General features: G+C 42.5%; 1 protein-coding gene across 1 annotated transcript; it reads right to left on the bottom strand.

Moving 5' to 3' along the window:
- Nucleotides 1–1,574: 1,574 nt before the first annotated feature.
- Nucleotides 1,575–13,492, bottom strand: LOC123508157 (uncharacterized protein DKFZp434B061-like). The gene is made up of 4 exons (XM_045261693.1): nucleotides 13,421–13,492; nucleotides 5,270–5,379; nucleotides 4,823–4,907; nucleotides 1,575–1,997 (listed from the first exon to the last, which is right to left on the bottom strand). The coding sequence occupies exons 1-4, from the start codon at nucleotides 13,490–13,492 to the stop codon at nucleotides 1,575–1,577; spliced, it is 690 nt and encodes a 229-aa protein (XP_045117628.1).
- Between the last annotated feature and the right edge of the window lie 5,214 nt (nucleotides 13,493–18,706).

The raw sequence follows: 18,706 nt of genomic DNA, 5'->3' as shown, positions 1-18,706 counted from the left end.
AGCAAACATGAAAGAGAGAGAGAAAAAAAAAGAAAAAGAAAAGTAGTTTGAATTGTCTGAGGTTAAGAATTTGACTATGCTACAAGTCTTCTTCACGCTCATAACCCTTATGTCCACCTAAGAAAGACGATATTAACCTCATTGGCCCCCAGTGTGTGTGTGTGTGTGTGTGTGTGTGTGTGTGTGTGTGTGTGTGTGTGTGTGTGTGTGTGTGTGTGTGTGTGTGTATTCACTGTTTGATCTGCTGCAGTCTCTGACGAGACAGCCAGACGTTACCCTACGGAGCGAGCTCAGAGCTCATTATTTCCGATCTTGGGATAGGTCTGAGACCAGGCACACACCACACACCGGGACAACAAGGTCACAACTCCTCGATTTACATCCCGTACCTACTCACTGCTAGGTGAACAGGGGCTACACGTGAAAGGAGACACACCCAAATATCTCCACCCGGCCGGGGAATCGAACCCCGGTCACCTGGCTTGTGTGTGTGTGTGTGTGTGTGTGTGTGTGTGTGTGTGTGTGTCCATGTAAGCACCAATATTCTTACAGTGCTATGAAAGTTATAACCATCTATGATGGCTAATGTCTTTATGATAATAACATCTAAAACTTAAAACTTCAAGCTTCATAAAATCACCATCACCAATAAGGAAAGCGTAAGTGGAGATACATCCGCCATGGATGAATAAGTAGGCATGATAGTTAACGTCTTCATTACGATCAATAGCAGCATGTTTAAGTGCAAGCACTCGTGATATCATCAGACCGAAATGAAAATGATTTTTTATATTAAGGATTCCAAGAAAGATTTATATTCATTGTTCTCTTCAAAATATGATCATTCTTTCATTTTGTATCATATATTTTGAGTTTCTTTTCTTCGAACATTTTTTTTCTAAATTCTAAATGTTTGGATTTTCAGTATGTTTTCGAAATGAATGTGTATTGTGAAAGCGTTTCTTGCTTCGATATATGAAATGAACATTTTTCTTTTATTCCTGGAACAATGTTGGAGGAGCACTTTTCACATTTTTGTCTAGGCTTTCGTTTACTTTTCTCTTGCTTTACTATTTTTTCAAAACTTTTATTTTATTGTTATTTTTCTAATCGAGATACTGCAATTCTGAAAGGGCGTTTAGAGGAAGCATGTTGAGCTCGGGTGTTGAGCGGAAGTGTTGAGCGGGGGTGTTGAGCGGGGTGATGAGCGATGTGTTGAGAGGGCGTGTTGAGCGGAGGTGTTGAGCGGGTGATGAGCGGATGTGTTGAGAGGGCGTGTTGAGCGGGGATGTTAAGTATGTGTGTTGAGCAGGCGTGTTGAGGGGGGCGTTTTGAGGGGGAGTGTTGAGCGGAGATGTTAATGAGGCGTGTTGAGCAGGGATGTTAAGGGGCCATGTTGAGGGGGCAGTGTTGAGGGGGAGCGCGTTGAGGAAGCGTGTTGAGGGAGCGTGTTGAGGGAGAGTGTTTATGGGGACCATGTTGAGGGGGGCGCGTTGAGGGAGCGTGTTGAGGGGACGTGTTGAAGGGAGCGTGTTGAGGGAGCGTGTTGAGGGGACGTGTTAAGGTGGGGCGTGTTAAGGGAGCGTGTTGATGAGGACCATGTTGATGGGGGGCATGTTGAAGGAGCGTGTTGAGGGGGCCTGTTGAGGGGGCCGTGTTGAGGAAGTGTGTTGATTGACACGATGTTGATAGGGAGGTGTTGAGGGAGGGCGTGTTGATGGGGCGTGTTGAGGGGGCGCGTTGATGGGGGCGTGTTGAGGGATGTGTTGAGGAGGCGTGTTGGGGGCATGCTGAGGGGAGCGTTTGAGGAGGCGTGTTGAGGGGGCGTGTTGTGGGGGCCAAGTTGAGGGGGCGTGTTGAGGGGACGTGTTGAGGGGGAGTGCTGAGGGTACCATGTTGAGGGAGCGTATTGAGTGGGCCAAGCTGAGGGGGCGTGTTGAGGGGGCGTGTTGAGGGGACATGTTGAGGAGGCGTGTTGAAGGGGCATGCTGAGGGGGCTATATTGAGGGGTTGTGTTTAGGGCACGTGTTGAAGGGGCAAGTTGAGTGTGTGTGTTGAGGGGACGTGATGAAGGGGCGTGCTGAGGGGGTGTGTTGAGGGGACGTGTTGAAGGGGCCTGCTGAGGGAGTGTGTTGAGGGGGCGAGTGGATGGGAGGAGGGGCCTCCCTTTCTGGAGCTGGATTCAGGAGCTCATATCAGGTTTTCCTCGTGTGTAGAATATTATTAGGATATGTGTGTGTGTGTGTGTGTGTGTGTGTGTGTGTGTGTGTGTGTGTGTGTGTGTGTGTGTGTGTGTGTGTGTGTGTGTGTGTGTGTGTGTGTGTGTGTGTGTGTGTGTGTGTGTGTGTGTGTGTGTGACCTCTGACTTGTATCCACATATTAGGTGGAAACCAAGACGCATGTAGTAAAATATATATGTATGTATGTAAGTATGCGTGTACGGAAAAGACTAATGAAAGAAAAATAAAAGACCAGTATACTACGTCCCTTGTGCTTGGTTAAGTGTCCCAAAAATAAAATCCTGGTTTTGTATACGATCAAAATGCTATGCACTGCCCTCTATCTGCCCGTGTATCTTTCCCTGCTCAGTCTTTTTGTGTGTCTGCAGGCAGTCGTCATGGAGAGAGGGAAGGGAAGTTTTATCTTGAAGAATGAAGTGGGTGAGAATACTATAGAAAAATGTGGTGTGGAGTGGAAGAATGTCGCTGGTAAGGATGAAGAGGTAAGAGGGAAACGGCTGTGAGTGTAAAGTGATGGAGCATGGCTAGAGTGGAAGCAGTGTGAAGCAAAGACGTCATTGTGAACTTCCTATAGAGAAATGCAATATGTGTAGGAGCCACGTGGATGAGAGCAGTACTGGAGCATGGCATGGAAGGACTAAAGGAGGATGGCAGGAACAGAAGCAGCGAGGGAGATGACGTTGCCAGATAAGAGTCCCGTGTATAAGAATAACATGGAAAACTCAACTTCTGGGGTCGCTAGTGCTCGGGCAAAATTCTCTTAACGAGGACAAGAATCGTAGAAACTCCAGAAGAAGCTTTTTCTCCCCTTCTTTTTTATTTATTTTTTCAAGGACACCTCAATGCCTTTCAAATGAGCACCGATTACATGTCCTTTTCTTCCAGTCTACTTAAACTTCCCTGAAAAAAAAGATAGTTTTCTTTTTTTCATTCAAAGGACATATTCGAAATCCTTTAATGGTAAGCAAAAGGGAATATGTTTCCTTTGATGTTTTCTTTTTCCTATTTTTATTTTCTTCGTCTCTGCCGTCCTTCCTCGTGCGAGTCTGTCTTTTCTTTGTTCTCCAGCCTTTGTCATGTTCGACTCTCCTTGTCTTTCTTCGTTTTTCCTTCATTCGTTTCACATTCTCTCTCTCTCTCTCTCTCTCTCTCTCTCTCTCTCTCTCTCTCTCTCTCTCTTGTTCTATTTTCATTTCACGGTTATCTATTCCGCTGACCTCTTTCTCAAGCCCCACACAAAGCAAACGAGGATAAAAAGGAACGCAACAATTTACAACTCATCCTTCATCCGAAAATCAAAACAAGTCAGCCTCACCACCTACATTTCGCTGCCAACGCCTGCCAAGTTTAATCTCCCTTCGTATTCTTACCGTCAGCGGGGAAGAAATACCTCCCGCTTCCTTTCGACCTTGCCAGACCGCAGGAGGGCGCCAGGAGAATAGCAGAGAGAGAGAGAGAGAGAGAGAGAGAGAGAGAGAGAGAGAGAGAGAGAGAGAGAGAGAGAGAGAGAGAGAGAGTGTGTGTGTGTGTGTGTGTGTGTGTGTGTGTGTGTGTGTGTGTGTGTGTGTGTGCGTGCATACAGATCCGTGACGGGAAGCATTCTTGCGACAACGCACAAAATCCTTCGATATATCTTGCTCCTCTCTTTAGCGGACATTTCCAGGGAAAAAGCTATACATGGATCAGAGCTTGGCACGGACAGGACTCTCTAAGCTTTTTTATTTATATTTTATTGGTTATTATTATTATTATTATTATTATTATTATTATTATTATCATTATTATTATTGTTATTATCGTCATTATTATTTTTCGAGTTAATAATTGCTAGAAGTGATAATCTCTCTCTCTCTCTCTCTCTCTCTCTCTCTCTCTCTCTCTCTCTCTCTCTCTCTCTCTCTCTCTCTCTCTCTCGCCGAGTGTCTCAAGATTTACACACTTAACTTTCTATGCACTTTCATCTTCCTTTGTCCTGCTTGCCTCTCTTTGTCTATCCCCTCTTTTGCTTAATTTCTGTCATACCTTTTTCCTTCTCCTCTTGTATCCTGATATTTATTCACCTCTTCTCCTTCTCCTTCACCACCATCACCACTATCACAAAATTCTCCTTTTCCTTGTTTCTTCCATTCTTTCGTTCTTCTCTTCCTGCCTCTTCTTTTCCCTAATGCCCAAATCCCTACTTGCAGGTTTCCCGTTCTAAATTCAGGCACGCTCAGACAAAAACATAAACGCAAACACACACACAGACGCAGAATTCAAGCCTGTAGTTACATGAAAATCTTATAAGGCCGTTTAGCATTTCTTTTGAGCCGCGTATGCATAGGAGACGAACGTGTGGCGAATGCATGATGGAAAGAGAGAGAGAGAGAGAGAGAGAGAGAGAGAGAGAGAGAGAGAGAGAGAGAGAGAGAGAGAGAGAGAGAGAGAGAGAGAGAGAGAGAGAGAGAGAGAGAGAGAGAGAGAGAGAGAGAGAGAGAGAGAGAGAGAGAGAGAGAGAGAGAGAGAGAGAGAGAGAGAGAGAGAGAGAGAGAGGGGGGAGGGAGGAGAGTGGGTAGAGGGAGAAGCCTGGAGCTAAATCTTACTAAGCCTTGAAATATTGCCAAATATCTGAGAGGCGAGTGGTCGTAGTTTTGCAAGCCCACGACCAGGGATGAGGTGGTGGTACTGCTGCGTGAATACCACTACAAAGTGAGGTCGTCTACCACACCTACCACTAGCATCACCACTATTACTACTACTACTACTACTACTACTACTACTACTACTACTACTACTACTACTACTACTACTACTACTTCTACCATATCCAATATGATTACGAAGTTAAAAAGTAAAGGAAAATATTTGTGGAGTGTCCTTATATGATGCTTATCCATCTGTATGTACGTATCATCTCTATTTGTATCTAATAACGCAAAGCTCCCTAGTGATTCAGCACTAACCACGTTACTATTCAGTGTTCTCCAGTCATTTGTCACTCATTTGAGAAACAAGCTGTCATCACTTTTCAACACCACTAACACCACAACCGAGTCAGGAACACCTCAGCAAACAAGCCATCCACCATAGGCAAAGTCCACTTCACCACCTCCACATCCATCTCTACAGCCACCTCCAGCAAGACAAGGTGAATCAGGAGCTGTGTCACTAAAGTTTGTCAGAGAAATAAACGTCACATAAGCGTCACGGAAACCCGAGCCTTCACTCCCTTCCGGTTTTGTTTTCCGGTAATTTCACGTGTCATTAATCTGCTTCCTTCCATTACCGTTGACGGAAATTTTATGGTATACGAATGACTCCCTCTCTCGTTGTTCCCGGATTAAGTGTGCTGCCAATTACGTCAAGCCAGTTAGTTTATCTGAACGGCAAAAAAAAGTGGGGTGATTTATCTAAGTTATGCTGAAATGCGACGTCCTAGTTGGTTTTAGTTACTTTAATTTCGGTAGACTTTAAAGCCACCTAATGTGAAGATATTCAAGAGTACAAAACTATCAAATTTATAGCTTTTGTGAATTCTGGTAAGTCATTCATAGTAAATTTCTTCTGAAATTGAATTTACACTTGACTGCAAAACAGCGCTCGAGTTAAAAGCTCAATTGAAAAAAATACAGGCAGCCTGAAGTTAAATTAAAGAGCAAAATATTCAGTCACCTGAAAATTACTCTGAATTCCAAAAAGCCAGTCAGTTTAAAGTGCTGAGTAAAGTGTTCGCTTGTGTTCCTTCCTCGTGCTGAGCGCCTCATTGGGTTCAGTAAGTTATCTTCTCAGCCTCAGTACACAATAGCCTCTCGAGAAGCAGCTCCTCCAATTCGCCAAAAATAAAAGAGGGAATAAAAGAAAACACGAGAGAAATTACTAAAGTGGAAACGACTTGCGGTGTAAACACGGTGGCAATAAACAGACAAAAATACGGGACTAATTTCGAGGATAACGCTGCCATTGCTGCTGCTACTGCTACAAACAACAACAAGAACAAGAATAACAACAACAAAAAGGAACAACAGACACCACCGTTACCATTACCAGAAACAACAACACCAGCGAAAACAATAACAAAATGCACTGTTTCCACGGTAACAAAGACAGCAGTGTGGAAAGATAAGTTTATATGAATAATACTACATTTTTTCCTTGGGTGAGGACCACAAGTCTCTGCAGCATCACCTGTGGCGAGGAAGACATACCTGGGTGAATCTATGAGGTTTATGAGGCTACGGACCCAAAGAATCTAACTTACTTCCTGCCCGCCACATACCTACGGCAATAAAAAGAGAGGAAGAGGAGGTGTAGGCATGTACCGCGCTACCTTTCCAGTCCCACGTGTTTACACTACAAAGGAAAACATTGTATCGCGGCGAGCAAGCGTCCATCAAGGTGCGAGGCCACGAACAAGAGTGCTCAGCTACCGATGGAACGAAAGAGGCGGCGGTGGTGCTGAAACGAAGGCTGGTTCACCTCTCTCATATTCATGCAAGGGTCTGTTGACTTTAGCTGATGTGCCATCGTTGCCAGATCTATCACTTCTACTACGGCTGCTACTGCTATTACTGCTGCTACTGCTATTACTACTACTACTACTACTACTACTACTACTACTACTACAACTACACCTACTACTACTACTGCTATTATTACTACTAATAGTACTACTACTTCTATCAATGCTACTGCTGCTATGACTACCACCAATATTACTATTAATATTGATACAACAACATCAATACCAAAGCAAAAACAACAGCAACAACAATTACTACAGCTGCTGGTGCTGCTGCTGCTACCACTACCACTACCACTACCACTGCTGCTGCTGCTGCTGCTACCACTACCACCACTACCACTACTGCTGCTGCACTGCTGCTGCTGCTGCTGCTGCTGCACTGCACCACCACCACTGCTGCTGCTGCACTGCCACTACTGCTGCTGCTGCTGCTGCTGCTACTACTACTACACTACTACTACTACTACTACTACTGCTACTGCTGCTGCTGCTGCCACTACTACTACTACTACTACTACTACTACTACTACTACTACTACTACTACTACTATTACTACTCCGAGTGGAGAGAAGTTGGTGGGGTGCCACAAGGCTTAGTTTTAGTGCCATTATTATTTCTAATAAATATCAACGACTTGGATAGTGGAATTAATTGTGATATCAGTAAATTTGCGGACGACACAAAGATAGGTAGATTATAGGTCCGATTCGGATGCCAAGGCTTTGCAGGCTGACTTGGATAGGATGAAAGAATGGACAGATAGATGGCTAATGCAGTTCACTATTAACAAGTGCAGGGTGCTGAGCGTGGGTAGAGATAATCCAAGCAATAGGTACACGATAGATAACGTGGCAGTAGGAAGTTCCAAGTATGAGAAAGATCTAGGAGTCATAGTTAGCTCTGATCTCGGTACAAGGAAGCAATGTATTGAGGCCAGAAATAAGGCGAATAGAGTATTAGGTTTCATCTTTAGAAGTGTTAAAAGCTGGAGTCCCGAAGTAATACTAAAATTATACTTGGCGCTGGTCAGGCCACATCTTGACTATGCGGTACAATTCTGGTCCCTACATTACAGGAAGGACATAGCTCTATTGGAGTCAGTGCAAAGGAGGATGACTAAAAGATACAGGGAATGAGAGATATACCCTATGAAAAGAGACTTAGTCTGCATTCCTTAGAGAGACGTAGGTTAAGAGGAGACTTGATATAAGTATTTAAGTGGTATAAGGGTTTTAACAAAGGGGATATGAATGTAGTTCTTAGGATCAGTAGCAGGGACAAAACCAGAAATAATGGGTTTAAGCTTGAAAAATTCAGGCTTAGGAAGGAAATGGGAAGAAACTGGTTTTCAAACAGAGTGGTTGAGTGGAACGGTCTCAGTGGGCATGTAGTCAGGGCTGAGTCAATAGGGAGCTTTAAAAGAAGGTTAGATAAATTCATGGATGGGGAAGATGATGGAATTAGGTAGATTAAGCACACTGGGACTGCCTTGTATAGGCCTGGCGGCTTCTTGCAGCTTCCCTCCTTTCTTGTTCTTATGTTCTTATGTACTACTACTACTACTACTACTACTACTACTACTACTACTATTATTTCTACTGATATTACACCTGCTGCTGCTACTATTACTACTACTACTACTACTACTACTACTACTACTACTACTACTACTACTACTATTACTACTATTTGTACCTCTATTACACCTGCTACTACTACTACTACTACTACTACTACTACTACTACTACTACTACTACTACTACTACTACTACTACTACTACTACTACTACTACTACTACTACTACTACTACAACTAATAGTAGTAGTAGTCGATGAATTTAGTATCACAAGGCTACCCTAGTCAATCTACCGAATTTCTACTCATCTATTTTTTTTCTCTCTCTCTCCCCTCGGCAATGGCACTCTCAGGAAATCTTTAATGCGTTTATTGATAGCACTAATAGTATTGCTATATCACCCTCCCTCTCCTTCACCTTTCTTCCATTTGCCAGATCATTTTTTTTCTTTCCAATGTTTGTTTTTACTTTTATATTTTCATCTTTTGTTCCCTCTTCTACACTACCTTTTCGACTGTATTTTTTCCTTGTTTGTGTTTGATTTCCAGTTACACCTTTCTCTCTCTCTCTCTCTCTCTCTCTCTCTCTCTCTCTCTCTCTCTCTCTCTCTCTCTCTCTCTCTCTCTCTCTCTCTCTCTCTCTCTTCGCTGGTATTCACTCCTCTCTTGCAACAAATACCATGCACATTTTACCGTGTTTTTCCTTCCTTACTTCCAGTTTCTCGTGCGCATACCTTTTAATACCTCTTTACATCACTCTACATTATGTCCCTCGTCTCCCGCTTATTACGCCGCGAGTTTCCTCCTCCTTGCTCCTTAGTGTTTCTTGAAGAGACGCAAAGACCCGCACTGAGTCATCTCGCGTGGGGACTGAATGATAAAGAGCACCTCGTCTCTGTCTCCGTCTATTTGTCCGAGTGTCTGTGTGTGTCTGTTTCTTCTCCCTCCCAACGTCGCCAGTCTCTCTGTTAACATTATTACTATTCCATTCTAATATGTAATAAAAATGTCTACTTTCTTAAGGAGTAATTTTCTTCCGTTTTCATCCTCGTGTCGATGCTCTTTTCTATTAATTATATATAAGTGAGGTCCCTGAGACACACACGCGTTCATTAAAAGTGAATAAGCTATTAAGGAACCTAATTCCGTTTCCCTGCCTCTTACCCACCTACAACTTTCCCTCATAAAAGGACAAAAAGACAAAAAAATTGTAATGTGTTGACTAGGTTAGACCGTTCCACCTGAAAAATACATCCCTGTAAACCATTAAACCATTACCATACCGAGAGTTTTATCCAACCTTTTAAGCCTTCATCCATCTCCACACATCCGTTACTCCCAATAAAACACCCTTTTTCTCCCCTCGAGCCATCCCTTCCCTGCGAGATCTGTTTACTGGCTCATTTTTTCTCCCCCTTCTCGTCCCGCTCAGCTCCAGGCACTCTTCATTTCGTGTTTACATCTCAAATCCCCGGGAGCGACCATCTAGTGTCTGGGACTGAAGGGGGCAGGGGGGATGCTGGTCACAAGAGGAGGAAGTGGAGGAAGAAAGAGACGTAGGAGAGGAGGATGAGAAGTAGAAGACGAGGACGATGACAGCAATGGTCACAAAATGGAGGGGGGGCCAGGATGAGAGGAACAATGGGAATGAAAGAAGAAAGAAAGGAAGAACGAATGAATATAAAGAACACAACAAAAAAAGGAAAAAGAAAACTCGGAGAAACAGCTGTTATAAATACTGGTAGAAGACGAGAAGGATAAAGGAAAGAAGGTAAAGGAAGAGAAATAAGAAATAAGAGATGGAGAAGGAGGAGGAGGAGGACCAGGAGAAAGAGGAACAGCAGGAACCAGGTGAAAAGAAGAATGGAGAGGAGGAGGAGGAGGAGGAGGAGGAGGAGGAGGAGGAGGAAGAAGAGGGGAAGAGGAGGAGGAGGAAGAGGGGAGGGGAGGTAGGTGGAGCAAAGAGCGACAACGAGTACATAATGGAAGAGAAGAAACAAGAGATGTAAGAAGAAAGGAGACTAAGTGAAGAAAGAAGAGAAAGAGAATAAAGAGAAGGAAAGTGAAAGAAAACGACAAAAAAAAACAAATAAAAATTAAAGGTGAATTCGAAGAAGAAACAAGAGATGGAAGACTACAGAAAAATAATAGGACAAACAAGAGGAGTCCTAGGGAAAAAGCAGTCACGAAAAAAAGGTGTAGGATGAGGTGGTTGTAGTGGTAGTAGTAGTAGTAGTAGTAGTAGTAGTAATAGTAGTAGTAGTAGTGGTGGTGGTGGTGATCGTGGTGGTAGTGGTGGTGGTATGTGTGAGTATTACATGCTACACACCCAGACCAACATCATCACTCTCCCCTCGTCAGGTGGCCCAGATGATGGAGTCAGGCCCCCTTCTTGACACTAACCTCGCCTCACACGCCATCAAACCACACAAGACTCTGACGTCTAATCTACCACCCATAGTGTAATTTTTTCCCCCTCACACACACATACTTATTTTTCTTACCTCTTACTACCCAATCCTTCATCCGCTTACCTTGAGACTTTTCTTTTTCTTCCAGGAGTGACATCGAAAAAAAAAAAAAAAAACGGAAAGTTCTTGGTGAGTGTTATTCCCCCGGGCACGTATTTCTTGGGTAGAGTTGATGTTCCTATGCTTTGTTTTGTTAGTGAAGGCAAGACTACAGTGACAGGGGAGGCTTGGCTGGCTGCTGCTAAATGTAAGGAAGGAGGAGGAGGAAGGAGGAAAGAGGGAGGAAGGAGAAGCAAGAGGAGGGGAAGGAGGAGAAGAAGAGGAGAGAAAGAAAACGAAGAGGGAGGAAGAGGAGGAGGAGGAGGAAAAATAAATGAAGAGGAGTGAAGAAGAGGAAGAAAAGGAGTAGGAAAAAAACGAAGAAGAGGAGGAGGAGGAGGAGGAGGAGGAGGAGGAGGAGGAGGAGGAGGAGGAGGAGGAGGAGGAGGAGGAATACGAAGAAAGTCTAAACAGCAAGAGACCCTAAGTTCCATACTTGGCTGTTTAGTTAACTATTCTACTCTAACAATTAGTGAGAGAAGTAAAGGATAGGACAAGAGAAGGCTCCTCCCCACAGTCCCTCCATCACTCCAGTCAAAGCTTGCTGCAAAAAAGGAGGAGGAAGAGGAGGAAGAAATGAAGAGGAGTGAAGAAGAGGAAGAAAGAGAGTTGGAGAAAAACGAAGAAGAGGAGGAGGAGGAGGAGGAGGAGGAGGAGGAGGAGGAGGAGGAGGAGGAGGAGGAGGAGGCAGATGAAGAAACAAAAAGTGAACAGAAGGAAGAAAAGGAGTTGGAGAAAAACGAAGAAGAAGAGTGCTAAGAAAGACGAAAATAGGAGAGAGGGACGAAGAGGAAGAGAGGGAAAAAGACAAAGAAGAGAAAAGACGAAGAGAGAGAAGGAGAAAGAAGAGAAGCGGAGTAGGAGGAGGAGGAAAAGGAGGGGGACGAGGGAGGTCTACACAAGGAATAGCGATATGACGAGGAAAAGAGAGAAGTGGTCGGTCGGGTTATAAAATGAGGAAGCATCTCCTCTTCTTCCTCTCCCTCTTAGTCTTCCTCCTCTTCCTCCTTCTCCTCCTTTGCATAAGTATTATAATGGCTTTAGTGCCACTACAGGGAAGGCTACGTAGAAACAAATGGCGGGCCTTGGAAATGGGAAGTGAGAGAGGGAGAGTGTAGAAGGAGAGAGGAAGGAAACCAGAACAAGTTAAAATATATTCCTTATACAAAGAAATTTAGAAAAAAAGCTTCCTTAGTTACTCATCCAACTCCACATTGATGAAAGGGAAAAAAAAAGAGGAAAAAAAACACACTCATTGGAGAGAGAGAGAGAGAGAGAGAGAGAGAGAGAGAGAGAGAGAGAGAGAGAGAGAGAGAGAGAGAGAGAGAGAGAGAGAGAGAGAGAGAGAGAGAGAGAGAGAGAGAGAGAGAGAGAGAGAGAGAGAGAGAGAGACAGACAGACAGACAGACAGACAGACAGACAGACAGACAGACAGACAGACAGACAGACAGACAGACAGACAGACAGACAGAGAGAGAGAGAGAGAGAGAGAGAGAGAGAGAGAGAGAGAGAGAGAGAGAGAGAGAGAGAGAGTGTGGGGGATGGAGAGGAGGGACTAACAGCAGGGCAAATTACCGCGAGCGCTCGGCCACTATATTCGATTTGAGCAGCAAAAGCGGTTCATTAGGCCGAAGAATGTGGTTGGTTGCTGGTGTGGAGGTGAAGGGAGAGAGGCGGGCCGGAAGGAGGGTGAGGGAGGAAAGATGAGGTAAAATAGAACCTGAATCTGAAAAAGAGAGGGAAAGAGGTGAGAGAGAAGTCAAGGGAAGTGATAACAGCAGGGAATAAGAGAGGAAGAGGGAGTGGAAGAGTGAGAAGGAGAGAGAAAGAGAGGAGATATCTGCGTGTTGGTAAAGTGGAGAGGATCATGGGAGATGAGTGCCGGAGGAAGCAGAACGTGAAGTTAGATGAAGTTAGGAATGAGAAAGGGAATTGGGGAGAGAGAGAGAGAGAGAGAGAGAGAGAGAGAGAGAGAGAGAGAGAGAGAGAGAGAGAGAGATGGAGGAAGCAGAGCGAGAAAGGTAAGGAGATGACAGCATGATTCGTGATAGAATAACACACACACACACACACACACACACACACACACACACACACACACACACACACACACACACACACACACACACACATACAGATCAATGAGTATCAGTTAAGATAATTTACTTAATACCTGAGCAAATAGAGAGAAGAGAGAGAGAGAGAGAGAGAGAGAGAGAGAGAGAGAGAGAGAGAGAGAGAGAGAGAGAGAGAGAGAGAGAGAGAGAGAACATATCAACCAGTAAGTCAGTCAGAAAGTAGCAAAAACAAACACGGACTTAGACACAAGCGTACAGACAACCAGACAGAGACAAACAGACACACGGACAGAGATAAATACAAGAGCAGCAGCAGTAAAAGCCCCAGTCACTTTAACTGTTGGGAAGGTCGTTCAGTGTCACGGATCAATAGTGATTAAAGAACCAAATTAATTGTTTCTCTCCACACTACAAAACTTTGGTCCATTTGTTGCCGGGCGGTGGCAGACTCACGAGAACTTCAATGATAAAAGTGACGGTGAAGAATTTATCGCGGATTTTAGGTGGCAGTCGAGTCATGGTCATTGTTAGCATTACCGTTATCGTTACTCTTCGTTAGCATCTTTATTCCTTTTTTTTTATACATGATTTATTTTCATCCGAGTCGCATCTGTGAGCGGAGCAGATCACTATCACTATTATTATTATTATTATTATTATTATTATTATTATTATTATTACTTTTTACCATCATCTTTATTATTTTTTTTCAATACTCTTTATCATCTTTGTTTTTTTTCAGTTTTTATGAGATACTTTCATCTTCTTTTACACCAGTGACTGAAATATATATCATTATCATCATTCTTAATTATCATCTTTATTTTTTTCGTTTTATTTTTCACACGAGGTATTTTTCATCCATTTCACTTTAATGGGTGGAATACATTCTTGTTTTCACGATCATTACTGTTGTCACTTTAACACTTTTTAACAGGCGTGTATCTACTGCTTTATTTGTTTTTACGTCTATTAGTCAAGTCTTCCATTATAATTGCCACTATCTTTCCGTTCTCTTATTTTTTAGGCTTATTTTTCGTATATTTGTACACTATATGCAGTAATACAGTATGTCTATTCTTCTTCTTCTTATTATTATTATTATTATTATTACTATTATTATAATCACTACTGTTGTTGTTGTTTTTGTTAGTATTATCATTATTACCATCACTTTTTTTCTTCATTATGATCTTTAAACACTTTTACCATTCAATTTTTAAGGATGACTTTTACCGTTCTCGCACCTGTTAGCAGATTACATCATCATCACCATCATCATCATCATTCTTGCAATATATATATATATATATATATATATATATATATATATATATATATATATATATATATATATATATATATATATATATATATATATATATATATATATATATATATATATATATATATATATATATATATATATATATATATATATATATATATATATATATATATATATATATATATATATATATATATATATATATATATATATATATATATATATATATATATATTATTTTTATTTATTTATTTTTTTCAAAAGCTTCTTTTCACCATATATAATAAACTTCCGTATTTTTTTGCTACCCTTCACCTCCCTGCCAATTAGCCCTTTGAGTGCCAGTGGAAACGTGATACTCGGTAACCTGAGTAACTCTACATAGTTTTAGCGAGGCGAAACAAACCACAGCCACTAATACGCTTGAGTTACTGGACACTCATACTGTCAGCAGAAGCTTAGGCATTAGGAACCAGACTTGCATCACACCATTTAATTCATCGTACTCACTATTAGACACTTTCTTTTTTGTATTTAACCCATTCACTGTTGAAGACTATTTCATTTCATTTAATCCATTCAAAGCACCATATCATTTTTTTTTAATGTAGGATGGAAAGCCGGCCAAGGGTAACCAAAAAAAAAAAAAAATGCTCACTTAATAACCAGTCCCCTTGCTTGTCAATAGAGTCAGCTGAAAGAAAAGGACAAATGTCTTGAAACCTCCCTCTTAAAAGAAGTCAAGTCGTTGGAAGATGGAAATACAGAAGCAGGCAGGGAGTTCCAGAATTTACCAGAGAATGGTATAAATGAGAGAGTACTGGTTAACTCTTGCATTAGCGAGTTGGAAAGAATAGGAGGAAGAAGAAAGCCTTGTGCAGCGAGGCAATTCATTACTACAGTTTAATTTCACCTATTCACTCGATAGACCATCAAATTTAAGCAGTCACTATTACAAACTTTCATATTTACCCAATTCGCCTCTATAGACCATTTTATTTAATACATTCACAGTTTAGATCTCTTTATAAATTCCATTAACTAAACGGACATTTCACTAAGCCTTTTCACTGGTACAAAACATTTCCAGAACTTTGCATACTTGATTCTGGATCAAAACAGAGGAAATGAATATCAATATGAACCTGGTGAGTCCTGGTGATGTATATATATTTTCCTTAGTCTCATGTATATTAAATGGAAAAATTTTCTCACGGCATCCACACAACAGCAAGTATCGTGGTGCTGGAAAGGCTACGATGAAAAAATTCCATTGATGCAAAGTGGATGAGTGGAGGGAAAAGAAGAATCATGAGAGGCACTTCCATTTACTACACCTGAGTGAAGTCTAAATTACAGGTGAGAATGTCATTGATTCCGAAAACGTTAAAAAAAGGTAGGAGGAAAAAAAGCACATGCATTTCAAATTACTTCCTTTTGTTTGATGCATGGAAATGTCTTCTTTTATTTAATTCTTTTCTTTGTTCCAGTGTCTGTATTCAATCACTCACACGATTAGGTTAGGAATCTCTCTCTCTCTCTCTCTCTCTCTCTGATGGTCTTTTATCTCCGGATCTCAGTCAGGATGGGATTTCACTCCACTAATAGTCTGGAAAAGGTCGTGCAGGTGACGTGTCCATACCATCACTTCCCTGTGGCCTCCTTCAGCGCCTTCCTCAGCGTTAAGGAGCCCTGGTGTGGAAAAGCAAGGGCTGGAAGAGCCTATTTCAACCCTATATACCCCCCTCTGTTCCTCCTTATCTTCCCCTCCGCCTGTAAACTCCACTTCCTTCCTCCCTCTCCTCCCTCCCATCCTCCTACCTCGTTTCGTTCTAGATTCCTTCCAACTGTGTCTCCCGCAAGCCCTCTGTTCCAAACACTCCTCCTTTTGTTCCTTGTGCGGCCAATTTTGTCCCCACGATGGTTTATCTCGTCTTCCCTCTACCTCCTCCTTGCTGCTCGCCTCGTCCTATTGTGCTCCTCTCATCTTCCTTCCTGTCTTTACCAATTCTTTTGTTTTACTTTTTTTTTTCTTACAGCACACGCACCTCACCTCCTATAGTTCTTTCTCGCTCTACCTTTTCCCTTTCTATTCTCCTCCTCCTGCTCTTCCTCCTTGCTCTCCTTTTCCTTCTCTCCTCTTCCTCCTCCTTCCCCTCCTCTGCCTCCTCCTCCACCTCCAGCTCCTGAAGAAATAAAGGTTCGCGTGTATGCTATTGTTTGCGGTCTGGTGGCGAGGAAAAGAATGTGTTTGTGTCGCTTGGTGAGTAAATTCTTCCTTATTTTTTTTTCCTTCCCCTTCGGTTGTGTTCCTGTTGACTCCTGATTTTCATGCGTGAACGGGAAACTGAGGAAAAAATAAACAATGTGCCTTGAGTGCCTGATGAACCACACCTGTTATTTTGGTTCCAATTTCTAACCAGGTGGATGCTGGGAAAAAATAAATAGTGAAAGTTCATATAAAGTTTTCGCTTCACATATTTATATATGAAATTAGTCGTCGTCAATGTTCACTGCATTAACTATATATTTCCAGTGTAATTTTGTAAGAAAATTGTTAGAGAAAAAATGGCGGATAATATGTATATTAATCAAATCACGAATAACAGCAAGTTCTGAAATTACTCATGACGTACAGAACGAGAGAGAGAGAGAGAGAGAGAGAGAGAGAGAGAGAGAGAGAGAGAGAGAGAGAGAGAGAGAGAGAGAGAGAGAGAGAGAGAGAGAGAGAGAGAGAGAGAGAGAGAGAGAGAGAGAGAGAGAGAGAGAGAGAGAGAGAGAGAGAGACTGTCTGTCCACAAACCTGATAGTGGACTTGCTAATATGCTGTCAGTCGCTCGGGTCCGGCCGCCGCGTCTCCCCTCCACAAGCAATTGGACAGAAAATGAACCACTTGTGGACGACGTGAAATGGGGATTAATGAATATTTTCCCTGCTTTGTGGCGCTGCTTTCACTACCGAACATTACGCTGAGTACTTTCATCAATTCCCGACTAATTTTGTACACATGTCGCCATTATCTCGAAGCGTGGCAAAGCAATACACCCAGACACCCATCAACTCACCCATGCGCACACGCACACACACACTAGGAGAGAGTAAGTAGCTGCCGTTCCCGCTGAGTTCAGAGGTCGTAACTTAGCAGCCTTTCTCCTTCGGTACCTGTACTTTCTACCTTGCCGTGAAAGATCAACCTAAGTATTTCCATCCCAGCCTAGGAAACGAATCCTGGAACTATCAGTGGGGAAGTAAAGATCCCCACCATTACGCTAGCAGGAGATATATTCGTGTGTGTGTGTGTGTGTGTGTGTGTATGTGTGTGTGTGTGTGTGTGTGTGTGTGTGTGTGTGTGTGTGTGTGTGTGTGTGTGTGTGTGTGTGTGTGTGTGTGTGTGTGTGTGTGTGTGTGTGTGTGTGTGTGTGTGTGTGTGTGTGTGTGTGTGTGTGTGTGTGTGTGTGTGTGTGTGTGTGTGTGTGTGTGTGTGTGTGTGTGTGTGTGTGTTTTAATCATCAATTTAAGCATTTCTCCTTGATTTACAGTCTTCATTTATCATTACCGTTCGTTAGTCTAATAGTGCAGGATTTACTCTCGTATCATATTAGATCTTTTACCTTAATTAAACGTATTAGGTAATATTCGTGGAAAATGATGAAAGAAACCATAAAAAAAAAAATAGTCACACTTTAAAATACATGCAAACTACACGGACATACACAGACTCATGTATACTTTTGCCTACAATACACGCTCACCTTCAGCCATTACACAGGTGCGAGGCTTTCCTGTGAGAGGTGACCGCTGAGGTATTGGCTCACCTGTCTTCCTGTCCACGCAAGGTCAAGTCGAGAGAGAGAGAGAGAGAGAGAGAGTAAAAAAAAAATAGGATAAACAATGGAAAGCTCACGAAATACTGGGAACATGTGTAGCGTGAGTTCTAGAGAGACACGAGTTGCAATTATAAGAATCACAGACAAAAACATCGACAACCACCACGAAGGATTGAGAGAAAAAAAAAAAATAGACAGTGATATCAAAGGAAATATCTTTTACATTTACGAAAAAAAAGGAAAAAAATCAGCACGAAGACATGAATTGACGCAAGTAAAAGAAAAAAAAAAAAAAATCTTCAATGACATAACTTCGCCTTCTTCTCTATGATCTTGTCGGAGTGGAATCCCTAAAGAAATGCAATGCGTCACGGCACTGGGAAAGAATGTGGCGACTGAGGGAATAACTGGAGAGGCTGAAGCTTGAAATAGTGAGTGGTCGGCCGGAACGATAGTGTGAGGGTGACGCATATTAGTGAGTCTGTCGGTCTGGCCAACTTTAGCGAAGCCACGCGAATTGCCTAATTTGTCGGGACCAGCAGTAGAGGAGGAGGAGGAGGAGGAGGAGGAGGAGGAGGAGGAAGGGAGGAGGAGGAGAGGGGGACGAGAATGGAGAGAAATGAA

The sequence above is a fragment of the Portunus trituberculatus genome, chromosome 24 (genome assembly GCF_017591435.1).
Source record: "Portunus trituberculatus isolate SZX2019 chromosome 24, ASM1759143v1, whole genome shotgun sequence".
NCBI classification, from domain to species: Eukaryota; Metazoa; Arthropoda; class Malacostraca; order Decapoda; family Portunidae; genus Portunus; species Portunus trituberculatus.
This window is presented reverse-complemented; position numbering and strand designations above follow the sequence as displayed.

Coding starts and splice junctions, on each gene's coding strand:
- LOC123508157 (XM_045261693.1), bottom strand. CDS start 13,492: ATGACCATGACTCGACTGCCACCTAAAATCCGCGATAAATTCTTCACC. Junction 4,908..5,269: donor GCTGAGGTGTTCCTGACTCG/GTTGTGGTGTTA, acceptor GTATTCACGCAG/CAGTACCACCACCTCATCCC. Junction 1,998..4,822: donor TGGCAATATTTCAAGGCTTA/GTAAGATTTAGC, acceptor CCCTCAATATAG/CCCCCTCAGCATGCCCCTTC.